This window comes from Rana temporaria, chromosome 13, assembly GCF_905171775.1.
Source record: "Rana temporaria chromosome 13, aRanTem1.1, whole genome shotgun sequence".
Lineage (NCBI taxonomy): Eukaryota > Metazoa > Chordata > Amphibia > Anura > Ranidae > Rana > Rana temporaria.
In genome coordinates this window covers 3,326,164-3,340,081 of record NC_053501.1, presented here as the reverse complement: position 1 = coordinate 3,340,081, position 13,918 = coordinate 3,326,164, and the positions used below count along the sequence as shown (strand labels likewise).

The 13,918-nt window shown below is 53.3% G+C and overlaps 1 protein-coding gene across 3 annotated transcripts in view; it reads left to right on the top strand.

Annotated features, from left to right (window-relative positions):
* Window positions 1–13,918, top strand: part of EML1 (EMAP like 1) — a 54,233-nt gene that overhangs the window by 7,550 nt on the left and 32,765 nt on the right. For 2 of the 3 annotated variants that reach the window (XM_040333019.1, XM_040333018.1), the window contains 3 exons: window positions 520–654; window positions 5,794–5,822; window positions 7,239–7,265. In XM_040333019.1, the coding sequence (XP_040188953.1) occupies window positions 520–654; window positions 5,794–5,822; window positions 7,239–7,265 (191 nt within the window). The remainder of the gene's footprint in view (window positions 1–519; window positions 655–5,793; window positions 5,823–7,238; window positions 7,266–13,918) is intronic. The other variant, XM_040333017.1, reaches the window with a different exon arrangement.

The following is a 13,918-nucleotide window of genomic DNA, read 5'->3' as shown; positions in this document are numbered from 1 at the left end:
GGCTTTCGGGTGTTAGATGGACTGTAGGGTGTTAGATGGACTGTAGGGTTGGACTGCCGGGTTTTAGATGGACTGCCGGGTTTTAGATGGACTGTAGGGTTGGACTGCTGGGTGTTAGATGGACTGTAGGGTTGGACTGCCGGGTGTTGGCTGGACTGCCGGGTTGGACCACTTTTTATTGGTCTTGTGTAATATTCAAATTTTCTGAGATACAGAATTTCGGGGTGTCACTCGCCGTAATCATCAAAATTAAATAATGTTTTGCTCTGTGCATAATCATCTATATAAAATACAAATTTGCACCTATATGTATATAGATAGCACTGTGTATGTGTGTGTGTGTGTGTGTGTATATATATATATATATATATATATATATACACAGTGTGTGTGTGTGTGTGTGTATGTGTGTATATATATTTATATATAATATTACTGCATATAGCTAGCACTGTTTATACTGTATATAGTACTGCTGCCCTCGTCCCTCTGTGATTTCAGTCTATTGCCTTCTTTTAGTAATGTTAAAAGAACGAACTCTACTGAACGCGTTTCATCTGGAGGCCGAAGAGAAAGCACTGGTGATGCCAAAAGTAGCCGGAATCGTGCTGGATCTACCAGCAGCTCTACCAGCAGCAAGAAAAACAGTGAAAGGTAGGAGTTTGGGCGCTGGTGGGAGGAGGTTGGGTTGGGGGCTGGTGGGAGGAGGTTGGGTTGGGCCCTGGTGGGAGGAGGTTGGGTTGGACCCTGGTGGGAGGAGGTTGGGTTGGGCCCTGGTGGGAGGAGGTTGGGTTGGGCCCTGGTGGGAGGAGGTTGGGTTGGGCCCTGGTGGGAGGAGGTTGGGTTGGGCCCTGGTGGGAGGAGGTTGGGTTGGGCCCAGGTGGGAGGAGGTTGGGTTGGGCCCAGGTGGGAGGAGGTTGGGTTGGGCCCAGGTGGGAGGAGGTTGGGTTGGGCCCTGGTGGGAGGAGGTTGGGTTGGGCCCTGGTGGGAGGAGGTTGGGTTGGGCCCAGGTGGGAGGAGGTTGGGTTGGGCCCAGGTGGGAGGAGGTTGGGTTGGGCCCTGGTGGGAGGTTGGGCCCTGGTGGGAGGTTGGGCGCTGGTAGGAGGAGGTTGGGCGCTGGTGGGAGGTTGGGTTGGGCGCTGGTAGGAGGAGGTTGGGCGCTGGTGGGAGGTTGGGTTGGGCGCTGGTAGGAGGAGGTTGGGCGCTGGTAGGAGGAGGTTGGGCGCTGGTAGGAGGTTGGGTTGGGCGCTGGTAGGGAGGTTGGGTTGGGCGCTGGTGGGAGGTTGGGTTGGGCGCTGGTAGGGAGGTTGGGTTGGGCGCTGGTAGGGAGGTTGGGTTGGGCGCTGGTAGGGAGGTTGGGTTGGGCGCTGGTAGGGAGGTTGGGTTGGGCGCTGGTAGGGAGGTTGGGTTGGGCGCTGGTAGGGAGGTTGGGTTGGGCGCTGGTGGGAGGTTGGGTTGGGCGCTGGTGGAAGGTTGGGTTGGGCACTGGTGGGAGGAGGTTGGTCACTGGTGGGAGGAGGTTGGGTTGGGCGCTGGTGGGAGGAGGTTGGGTTGGGCGCTGGTGGGAGGTTGGGTTGGGCGCTGGTGGGAGGAGGTTGGGCGCTGGTGGGAGGAGGTTGGGTTCAGGAATTGTCTGGCGGTTTTCTGGTACTGATCGTGTATTTGGCCTCATTCCTCTTGCTGAGTGAAGCTGAGCGGTTTCTGTCTTTCTGTCACTTTGGATGAGAATACAACCGTGACTAAAATAAAGAGAAAAATCAGCACAAGGGACATCAGTTTGGCGCTTCCAGTCAGTTTGTGTCCCTTGTGCTGATTCTTCTTGTTTCAGTAGAATTGTTCTTCTGTTCTGCCCCACCCCCTCCATGCAATCTTCTGGTGTGTCAGGAGTGTCAGGAGTTGTCATTGAGAGAACCCAACTATTCCCGCCCTTTCCTAGCGGATCCACCACAATGGGGGCTGGGCAAGGTGATGGCTCCACCCATCCATTCAGAGATCCCGTGTCAGTCATAGACTCTGTACAATGGCCTCTGTGAATGGTGGATCTTCCAGGAAGGGGCGGGCTCTCCTGTCTTCCAAGTCCCTAGACAGTCTTTCAGTCTCTGTACAAGAGGAAAAACTTTATTGGCAATAGAAGTGTGCAGAGGGAGCGGAATTTCCGAGGGACGCACCGGCCTATAGAACGGGTCAAAGGGCACTCTGCCGGATTGATTTCAATTGACTCGAAACCAAATAGAACCTGAACCCCATCAATAAGGGGGTGTCCCGGAGTCTGCTAAGTGAAGAAGCCTATTGTCTGCATATAACTGAGGACATCAGGGTTTTGGAGGGGGGGACATCGGGGTTCTGGTGGGGGAGGGTTAGGACATACACCCTCTGACATTGGGGGTTCTGGAGGGGGGACATCAGGATTCTGGAGGGGAGGGCACCCTGCCTAGTTGCACCATACATGGGGAAAGGTGTCCCTAAATTGATGATTACGGTAACCCCTGAACCAGCAGTCGGTTCAGTAGAAAGCAATCTGAGCCGAGTTTTTACCAAAGTCCAGTAATAAGTTGGGCCACTCAATAGAATCAAGCACTGAAGAGACCCCACAATTCTAATATTGGGGTCCGCAGAGGAGCAGCGAAGGTTTATAGCCGGAGAACGGCCTGATCCGTTCACCTAAATCCCCGCACAGCCAATGCTGTGGGGGGGGGGGGGGGGTTCCTTCACTCACTGTCACGGGGGGAGGATGAGTGGGGGGGGGCTGCATAGTAACATGTTGCACTCCAAATCCAGGTGTAGCTGCCATTTCTTCATTATATACAGCGCTGTGACAGAAGAAATGTCTTCCAGGTGGGTTTATATCTCCTGCAGTGGCTGCAGCCTCCCCCCCCCCCCACAGGCCTCCACTTATGTGCGACCTCCCCCAAACTCCCCCCCCCCCCCTTCATGCGCGGCCTCTCACCCGATCCATGGCCCCCCTTGATCCACCCCCTTTCCATGCACGGCCTCTCACCTGATCCATGGCCCCCCTTGATCCGCCTCCCCCCCCCCAATGCACGACCTCTCACCTGATCCATGGCCCCCCTTGATCCGCCCCCCCTCCATGCACGGCCTCTCACTCGATCCATGGCCCCCCTTGATCCGCCCCGGTGCACGGCCTCTCACCGATCCATGGCCCCCCTTGATCTGTCCCCTCCTTGCACGGCCTCTCACCGATCCATGGCCCCCCTTGATCCACCCCTCCCCCCCGATGCACGGCCTCTCACCCGATCCATGGCCCCCCTTGATCCACCCCTCCCCCCAATGCACGACCTCTCACCGATCCATGGCCCCCCTTGATCCACCCCTCCCCCCGATGCACGGCCTCTCACCCGATCCATGGCCCCCCTTGATCCGCCCCGGTGCACGGCCTCTCACCGATCCATGGCCCCCCTTGATCCGCCCCCCCAATGCACGGCCTCTCACCTGATCCATGGCCCCCCTTGATCCGCCCCCCCCCCCCCAATGCACGGCCTCTCACCGATCCATGGCCCCCCTTGATCCGCCCCCCCAATGCAGGGTCTCTCACCCGATCCATGGCCCTCCTTGATCTGCCCCCCCAATGCACGGCCTCTCACCTGATCCATGGCCCCCCTTGATCCGCCCCCCCCCCCCAATGCACGGCCTCTCACCGATCCATGGCCCCCCTTGATCCGCCCCCCCAATGCAGGGTCTCTCACCCGATCCATGGCCCTCCTTGATCTGCCCCCTCCATGCACGGCCTCTCACCTGATCCATGGCCCCCCTTGATCCGCCCCTCCCCGATGCACGGCCTTTCACCTGATGCGCGGTCTCCCCCCAAATGCACGCTTGTCCCCGAATCCCCGGCCTCCCCCGATCCGCTGCCTTTCTCCTGATCCATGCCTCCTCCCGATGGCAAGCCCCCCCCCCCATCCATGTCCCCCCCCCCCTGATCCGCGGCCTCCATCCAATACGTGGTCTCCCCCAATCTGCCTCCCACCCCCCCCTGATCCGCGGCCTCCCTTGATCTGGAGATATTTGGGCTGTGGTGGAGCCGCCATGCAGAGACGTTGTGCAGCATTCTTGTACAATGTTTATGAATTCCTCACCGCCGGCCGGACAATGTTATTTTTAGTCGGATGTTTCCGGCTCCAGAGATTCTTTTGATGGGATCTCTTCAGGAAGTCGGCTCTGCGTGGGATGACAGATGCCGGCCGCTGGTTTGTGAATACGCCATGCACTGGGGGAAGGGAGGAGGTCACATGATAAGCCAGATATACACGGATCGTTCAGCAGGGATCGGCTGAATTGCCATCCATGAATGGGCAGGCTGGTTGTACGTTTTCCACACACTGATATGATCTCCCATAGAAATCCATTGATGGAGGGGGAGGGAACCCAACCAAAGTGACAGAATATGTCCCCCAACATTTCCTCTTCCTGATCTCTGTGGGTGAGAATAGTCCACATTCCACTCCTCGGGGGGGGGGGGGGGTGAGAATAGTCCACGTTCCACTCCTCGGAGGGGGTGAGAATAGTCCACGTTCTGCTCCTCGGGGGGGGTGAGAATAGTCCACGTTCTGCTCCTCGGGGGGGGGGGTGAGAATAGTCCACGTTCCACTCCTCGGAGGGGGTGAGAATAGTCCACGTTCTGCTCCTCGGGGGGGGGGGGAATAGTCCACGTTCTGCTCCTCGGGGGGGGGGGGTGAGAATAGTCCACGTTCCGCTCCTCGGGGGGGGGTGAGAATAGTCCACGTTACGCTCCTCGGGGGGGGGGGTCTGAGAATAGTCCATATTCCGCTCTTTGGGGGGGGGAGAATAGTCCACGTTCCGCTTCTTGGGGGGAGGAGGTTAGAGTAGTCCACATTCCGCTCCTTGGTGGGGTGAGAGTGGGGGGGGGGGGGTGAGAGTAGTCCATGTTCCGCTCCTCGGGGGGTGGGGGGGTGGTCTGGGAATAGTCTACGTTCCACTCCTCGGGGGGGGGGGGGGGGGTTCCGAGAATAGTCCATATTCCGCTCTTCGGGGGGGGGGGGGGGTGGTGGGAGAATAGTCCACGTTCCGCTTCTTGGGGGGAGGGGGTTAGAGTAGTCCACATTCGGCTCCTTGGGGGGGGTGAGAATAGTCCACGTTCTGCTCCTCGGGGGGGGTGAGAATAGTCCACGTTCTGCTCCTCGGGGGGGGTGAGAATAGTCCACGTTCTGCTCCTCGGGGGGGGGGGTGAGAATAGTCCACGTTCCGCTCCTCGGGGGGGTGAGAATAGTCCACGTTACGCTCCTTAGGGGGGTGATAATGGTCCGCGTTCCGCTCCTCCGGGGGGGGGTCTGAGAATAGTCCATGTTCCGCTCTTCGGGGGGGGGGGGCAGAATAGTCCACGTTCCACTCCTCGGGGGGGGGGTGAGAGTAGTCTACATTCCGATCCTTGGGGGGGTGAGAATAGTCCACGTTCCGCTCCTTGGGGGGGGGGGGGTGAGAATAATACACGTTCTGCTCCTTGGGGGGGGGGGGGTGGTGTTTTGAGAATAGTCCACGTTCCGCTCCTTGGGGGGGGGGGGTGAGAATAATACACGTTCTGCTCCTTGGGGGGTGTTTTGAGAATAGTCCACGTTCCGCTCCTTGGGGGGGTGTGAGAATGGTCCACGTTCCGCTCCTCGGGGGGGGGGGGGGGTGAGAATGGTCCACGTTCCGCTCCTCGGGGGGGGGGGGGGGAGAATGGTCCACGCTCCGCTCCTCGGGGGGCGCTCACGTCTCTTCTACAGAAAAGAAACGTTTCATGTTCCACAATAACTTTCATCTTCCATTGTTTTTCAGCAAACCCAAAGATCCGGTCTTCAGTGCTGGTGAGTGTGGACCTTCCCCCTTTATGTCTCGTATATATTCCCAATTCTTGGGGGTCTCCTACACAGTGTGCCCCCTTCACCCCCATTCTGTTTCAAAACCATGGCCCGTATTACAGTGCTGTCTCCCCTCCCCCCCATGGTTGTGTATTATGGAGCTGTCCCCCATCCCCCTATTGCCATTATTATAGAGCTGTTAACCCCCCCCCCCCCCATGGCCATTATCATGAAACTGCCCCCCTCCCCCCCCCCATGGTTATCAATATGGAGTTGTCCCTCTTATCAGTGTCCACTATCAGGTGGACCTCAGGTACTGATGTTGGATGAGAAGACCTGGCTCACACATTCTTCCCAAAGGTGTTCAATAGAGTTGAGGTCAGGACTCTGTACACCTTTAGATGGGAAGACCTCATTCCAAAGGTGTTCAATAGAGTTGAGGTCAGGACTCTGTACACCTTTAGATGGGAAGACCTCATTCCAAAGGTGTTCCATAGAGTTAAGGGCAGGTACTGATGCTGAATGAGAAGAAATTATACCAAAGGTCTTCCAAAAGTAGAGATGAGGTCAGGTGATCAGTGGGGTCACAGTCCTGTTATTATGGAGCTGGTTTTGTAAACGGCGGGGGGGGGGGGGGGCTTGGCACAGTCACGTCTTTATGGAGCTGGCTTTGTACTCGAGGGGGGGGGCACTGCCATGTGTTTATGGAGCTGGTTTTGTACACGGGGGGGGGGGGCACAGTCACGTCTTTATGGAGCTGGCTTTGTACACGGGGGGGGGGGGGCACAGTCACGTCTTTATGGAGCTGGCTTTGTACACGGGGGGGGCACAGTCATGTCTGTATGGAGCTGGCTTTGTACTCGAGGGGGGGGGGCACTGCCATGTGTTTATGGAGCTGGTTTTGTACACAGGGGGGGGGGGGCACAGTCACGTCTTTATGGAGCTGGCTTTGTACACATGGGGGGGACACAGTCATGTCTTTATGGAGCTGGCTTTGTACACATGGGGGGGGGGGGGACACAGTCATGTCTTTATGGAGCTGGCTTTGTCCATGGGGGGGGCACAGTCATGTCTTTATGGAGCTGGCTTTGTACACAGGGGACGTCAGTATGTGACCTCCTTGGGGGTGGGGCAGTCAGTATGTGACCTCCTTGGGGGTGGGGCAGTCAGTATGTGACCTCCTTGGGGGTGGGGCAGTCAGTATGTGACCTCCTTGGAGGTGGGGCAGTCAGTATGTGACCTCCTTGGGGGTGGGGCAGTCAGTATGTGACCTCTTTGGGGGTGGGGCGGTCAGTATGTGACCTCCTTGGAGGCGGGGCAGTCAGTATGTGACCTCCTTGGGGGTGGGGCAGTCAGTATGTGACCGCGGTGCTGTAAACACATCTTTACCCGGAATTCTCTTTCTGTTTCTGTAATCACAAGGGAAGCGGAGAGTGACGCACTGCAAAGGTAGGATTGCTACGTTAGGCTTGGTGCACGCTCTAAACCACACTGTTGCCAAGGTGATCAGGAGTTTTGGTTCGGCACCAATACTGTCACTCGGCCCCAAGGCATTGGACGGTTGATATCCATGTCCCTGACGTGGGGTTTTCGGTGACAGAATGGTGACCTTGTTTTTGAGGAAAAGCCAGAATATGGCGAGTTTCTTCATGTACGGTGTTTACAGTATATGAATAAAGCCTGCCATCCAGAAACCAAATCCTGAAATATCTTGGCACTGGAGAGATGTTGCTTGTGCAGCCACGTTGTCTGTGTGACGTCCCGTGTGTAGACCCGTAGCTTAGCGCTTGTAGCCGGTAGCTAGCGATTAGCGTCTGCTGCTTTTGATTTTGTTAATCTGGTATATAATCCACACTCACCTCACAAGGCTTGATTCTCACCAATGTCTGGCCAACATACAGCATTTCACCAATCTTTTCATTGTCCTCTCCCTATGAAGCTCCAATATGGTGGCCTCCAGGAGACCAGCGGGGAGCTGCCATTGCTAACCTCCAGAATGGGCTCATTTTCTGGCTGTCTCTCATTGAAAGCACGTTCCAGTGGAGGGGGGGTTAGAACCCTGGTCAGTTCTTACTGTTTCCCTCTTGGGTAAGATTCTACTTTCAGTAACCACCATCAGTGGGGATGGAAATAGTAAACACCTGGCAGAGGTTCTAATCCTCCTCTACTAAATATTGTTTTGTCCCAGTTGTAGGGAGCCCCCCATACTTTGTCCCTCTGATCACCGTTACCAAGGAAATTCAACGAATCCTCCTCTCCAGGGGCCCAGACAGCAATGGAAACTTGGAACAAGTAGAGCTGGATTCGGGTTCAGTAGACAAATCAATTTACACGTGGGGTGTCCCTGAAAACGGGGGGACCCAGACTGAAGATCCTATGTTGTTTGGATATGATATTGAGGCACAATAACTTTGAAGGGGTAGGGATTCATAAAATCTGAAATGGAATGTTCAGCCAATATCAAAAATGTATAACAAAATTCATTTTACAGCCAAATGTTCGGTGGTTCCGGAGTGTTTCTGGTGCCGGGACGTTTCCTTTTGAAGGAACATCATGGCTGTCATCAGAATTTTCGGTTAACATTTTCTTATGGAGGAAAAATCTCTGTACAATATAATAGATCTTATTGGCTCCCTTGTGGGCACGCAGTTGGTTCCGTGTTGGAATGGATTGGACCTCTCGTAGTGGTGAGGAATCTTTCTAGGGAAAGAGACTTGGAATTGATTGGACCTCTCGTAGTGGTGAGGAATCTTTCCAGGGAAAGGGACGTGTTGGAATGGATTGGACCTCTCGTAGTGGTGAGGAAGCCTTCCAGGGAAAGGGACGTGTTGGAATGGATTGGACCTCTCGTAGTGGTGAGGAAGCTTTCCGGGGAAAGGGACTTGGAATGGATTGGACCTCTCGTAGTGGTGAGGAAGCTTTCCGGGGAAAGGGACTTGGAATGGATTGGACCTCTCGTAGTGGTGAGGAAGCTTTCCGGGGAAAGGGACTTGGAATGGATTGGACCTCTCGTAGTGGTTAGGAAGCTTTCCAGGGAAAGGGATGTGTTGGAATGGATTGGACCTCTCGTAGATGTGAGGAAGCTTTCCAGGGAAAGGGACTTGTTAGAATGGATTGGACCTCTCGTAGAGGTGAGGAAGCTCTCCAGGGAAAGAGACGTGTTGGAATGGATTGGACCTCTCGTAGTGGTGAGGAAGCTTTCCAGGGAAAGGGACTTGTTGGAATGGATTGGACCTCTCGTAGTGGTGAGAAAACCTTTCAGGGAAAGGGACTTGTTGGAATGGATTGGACCTCTCGTAGTGGTGAGGAAGCTTTCCAGGAAAGGGACGTGTTGGAATGGATTGGACCTCTCGTAGTGGTGAGAAAGCCTTCCAGGGAAAGGGACGTGTTGGAATGGATTGCACCTCTCGTAGTGGTCAGGAATCTTTCCAGCGAAAAGGGATTTGTTGGAATAGATTGGACCTCTTGTAGTGGTGAGGAAGCTCTCCAGGAAAGGGACGTGTTGGAATGGATTGGACCTCTCATAGTGGTGAGGAAGCTTTCCAGGAAAGGGACGTGTTGGAATGGATTGCACCTCTCGTAGTGGTGAGGAAGCTTTCCGGGGAAAGGGACTTGGAATGGATTGGATCTCTCGTAGATGTGAGGAAGCTTTCTAGGGAAAGGGACTTGGAATGGATTGGACCTCTCGTAGTGGTGAGGAAGCTTTCCAGGAAAGGGATGTGTTGGAATGTATTGGACCTCTCGTAGTGGTGAGGAAGCTTTCCAGGAAAGGGGTGTGTTGGAATAGATTGGACCTCTCGTAGTGGTGAGGAAGCTTTCCAGGGAAAGGGACGTGTTGGAATGGATTGAACCTCTCGTAGTGGTGAGGAAGCTTTCCAGGAAAGGGACGTGTTGGAATGGATTGGACCTCTCGTAGTGGTGAGGAAGCTTTCCAGGGAAATTGACGTGTTGGAATGGATTGCACCTCTCGTAGTGGTGAGGAAGCTTTCCAGGAAAGGGACGTGTTGGAATGGATTGAGCCTCTCGTAGTGGTGAGGAATCTTTCTAGGGAAAGGGACTTGGAATGGATTGGACCTCTCGTAGTGGTGAGGAAGCTTTCCAGGAAAGGGGTGTGTTGGAATGGATTGGACCTCTCGTAGTGGTGAGGAAGCTCTCCAGGAAAGGGACTTGTTGGAATGGATTGAGCCTCTCGTAGTGGTGAGGAAGCTTTCTAGGGAAAAGGACTTGGAATGGCTTGAGCCTCTCGTAGTGGTGAGGAAGCTCTCCAGGAAAGGGACGTGTTGGAATGGATTGAGCCTCTCATAGAGGTGAGGAAGCTCTCCAGGGAAAGGGACTTGAAATGGATTGGACCTCTCGTAGTGGTGAGGAAGCTTTCCAGGAAAGGGTTTTGTTGGAATGGATTGAGCCTCTCGCTTCCTAGCTCCAGGAAAAGGAACGGCCTGGATGTCTCTGAATGGTTAGTGGAGGAACAAACCAGGACTGAGATGTCCGGGTTAGAGAACTCTGAGGTTCTCTTACATACAAAAAGTTAACTAGAAAAAAAAGAAACCTAGAAAAATTATTTATCCAAATTTATCTGAGTCGCAGAATTTCGCTATAAATCGCCCACCCATCCCCCTCTCTGCCACTAGGTGCACATCCAGCTCATTGCTGAAAATCTATTGGCCGCTCTGCAGCTCCAGACTTGGGAATTCCTTTCTTGGTACTTTCATGACATTTCCCTTCCTAGGAGGGGTCAGTTCTGTGTTTCTGATTGGCCGGCTCTGGGAGATCCCTGTAAGAAAACCCCCCACAAAGATGAAATGCTGTATGTCGGCTTGTAGCATAATTATGGTTCCAATTGTAGAATTTTATACTCCAGCCGTTCATCTTGGTTAGATTTGTAATAAAGATTTTATGTTATAAATAATTATTTTAATGGTGACACCTGAAGGCCTAAAATCTCAAACATTTTATTTTAAAACTCCTCTCTGTATAAAGAAAGAAGTTTCCGTCCGCGACCCCCATTCATTTCTATGGTCCTGACACTTCACAGCAGAGACTGAACCATTCACGGCAGTCCTTGTGGCCACAGGAGCTTACATTCTAATGTTTCTATCGGTCACACTCGGTGAAGTCCTTTGGCCCGCTGGTATCTGTGTGGACGGAGGGAGGAAGCCATCATAAAGGAGAATCTACAAACCATGTGATTGTAGTCCGATGTCCTCCTCCCAGGGCTGGACTGGGACAAAAATTTGGCCCTGGACTTCATCCAGACTGGCCCACTTCGTCAGGTCTCTCCCACAGCGGCTGGACAACTCCCGCACCCCCCCCCCCCCCCCGGCCACCCAAGCCCCTTCACTAGCCGTTTTACTTTATTAGAGTAGAATGGCTGGTACTGGTACTCTTGTAGGCAGTACCAGTGTGGAAGGTAGACATTATTTCACCCGGGGCAAAGAATCAGTTTGGTGCCCCCCTTATGGGACAAGATTAGGCAGAAGTGAGAAACTCCCAGGCCATAGCTGTTGAGTCAGCTGTCTGTCCCCTCCCCCATGCTCCTCTGTCGTCCCCCCTGCTCCTCTGGTCCTCCCCCTGCTTCTTTGTTCCCCCCCCCCCCCAGTTGAGCGTTGTGGGCAGGGAGATGAGGTGAGCGCTGCGGGAAGGGAGAGACAGAGGAGCGGAGGGGGGCGGCGGTCCGCTAGCCGGCCCACTGAGCCATCGGAAACTCCCTGTAGTCCCAATGGCCAGTCCATCCCTGCCTCCTCCGCACTGTAAGACGAGACGCCGCACCGCTTCAACCAATCACTGGCTGGTAAAGATGAACCGTCTTCCTATTAAATAGAAGGCCCTCTGATAGTAACAATGGACTCTGGGCATCTTATAGAAGACTTGGTAGGAAACGGGTGAACGTTTCTTTTCTACTAGCACACGGTCCAGTATGTGGCTTTTTACTTCCTCTAACAATCAGGACCAATCAGAAAGGTTCCTGATCATGTGATCACTGTCCATTATGGCATATTGACCACATGCAGGCGGGGAAAGCTTTATTCAGACTGAAGATAGCAGTTTACCTCTCTTTAATACTGTAATGTCTGATACAGTTACAGTATTAAACTTGTTTTTTTTACATGTTTTTACAGAAGTTTGACGATAATATTAAAATACCAAATAAAAGTCTAATCTTTCCTTTAAAAGTATATAAAATTGATTGGGGAAGCCTCAGGGTTAGCCTACTGATGGTGCTAATTTGGCTTCAGTGATCTCGGGTCAGGGAAAGGTTGAGGGACGTTTATAATCCGAGGGATATTCTCAGGATATATTTGATTCCACTTTCTATTCAATTGCATTAAATCTCAAAATGTAAGAAGGATCGGTTTATTGGGGATCCACTTGGAATTGGGGGGTCGGCATTGGTGTGTGGCCATGACTTTGGATTCCAGATCCTTCTACTGATGGGAATGGTTCAGTCTTCTCTGCATTGTATTGGTGAAATATCGTCCCAGAATGGACAAATGTCTCAAACATCCAATTACCGATGAAGGCATGGCGGGATGTCCGCAGGGGAAACGCCCACATTTGGTTACTTCTCTCTGCGTGTCTCTTCAGGGGAGTTTTAAGATAAATTGTTTTGCAGCTTTTTGAAGGACAACTCCCCATAGAAAGTGTTGGTGATGAAGATAAACGTTGCATTAGACTCAACGCGGTTCTGCCAGTCAGCGGTCCAATGACACGGCTTGTCTGCTTTCCCAGCACATTTCTGTATGAGATCCGGCCTGATGAGTCTCCAGAAAGCAACTGCCGACTGAACTCGTCACAACTTTCCACTTGTGTAGCCTCTGAGGAGTTGTCCTTGAAGGGGTCAGTCCATCCAAAAGTGGCCAGTGTCCAGCGCCTCTGGTTACCATTTCACTAATAAAGTCCAGGCAAGACAGGATCCCTAATCATCCCAGCAGGTGTACAGACCCGGGAACTCGGCACAGGGATGGTGGGAACTCCTCATAATGGGCACAGCTGGTGTACAGACCCGGGAACTCAGCACAGGGATGGTGGGAACCTCTCATAATGGGCACAGCGGGTATACAGACCCGGGAACTCAGCACAGGGATGGTGGGAACTCCTCATAATGGGCACAGCGGGTGTACAGACCCGGGAACTCAGCACAGGGATGGTGGGAACCCTCATAATGGGCACAGCGGGTGTACAGACCCGGGAACTCAGCACAGGGATGATGGAACCCCTCATAATGGGCACATCGGGTGTACAGACCCGGGAACTTAGCATAGGGATGGTGGGAACCCTTCATAATGGGCACAGCGGGTGTACAGACCCGGGAACTTAGCACAGGGATGATGGAACCCCTCATAATGGGCACATCGGGTGTACAGACCCGGGAACTCAGCACAGGGATGGTGGGAACCCCTCATAATGGGCACAGCGGGTGTACAGACCCGAGAACTTGGGAGTCCCGAAGAAACTATTGGTTGGTTTAGTTCCCGGCAGGAATGGAGAATTGAATATGAGTTTTGGGTGGACTGACCTATTAGACATTCAGGTTTATTTAGTGAATTATTGGTGCAGCACATAATATCTTCCCCACACAATAAATAGAAAACCCTTTTATTTCTTTCTTTTTGCTTATTCTGTTACCATGGACCTCACGCCTCCCCCTCCTTTCTTTGTGTTTTCTTTGGTATGTGCCGTGTTCTGTAGTAACCGTTCAGGTGTTGATGGCTTCGCAACTGCTTGACGCCTATAAGAGCCAGGCTGAATCCATTGACCAGCTGACACAGGAACTGCCCAGTCCCGAGAGCGGGCAGTTCTCATTGGACAAGAACATGTCACTGCCGCTGACTAACAGTCCGAGCGTTGTGCCCTTCCCCCGATCGCCCAGCTTCAAAAACCCCAAGTCCCCCAGCAGCTACTTCCAGCTTTGCTATTAACTGTTTTCTTTTTCTGCATGGTAACTTCTCTCTGTTAGCGGCTCCTGATTTCTCATGTGTTGTGTATGGCTTCTTTTTAGCAGGTTTGTACAATCTCTGTCATACGCTCCACACACAGACAGACGGGTCACCTTATCGATGAACCCAACCACCCAATCCAGTCACTTAGTGATGTATATGCCC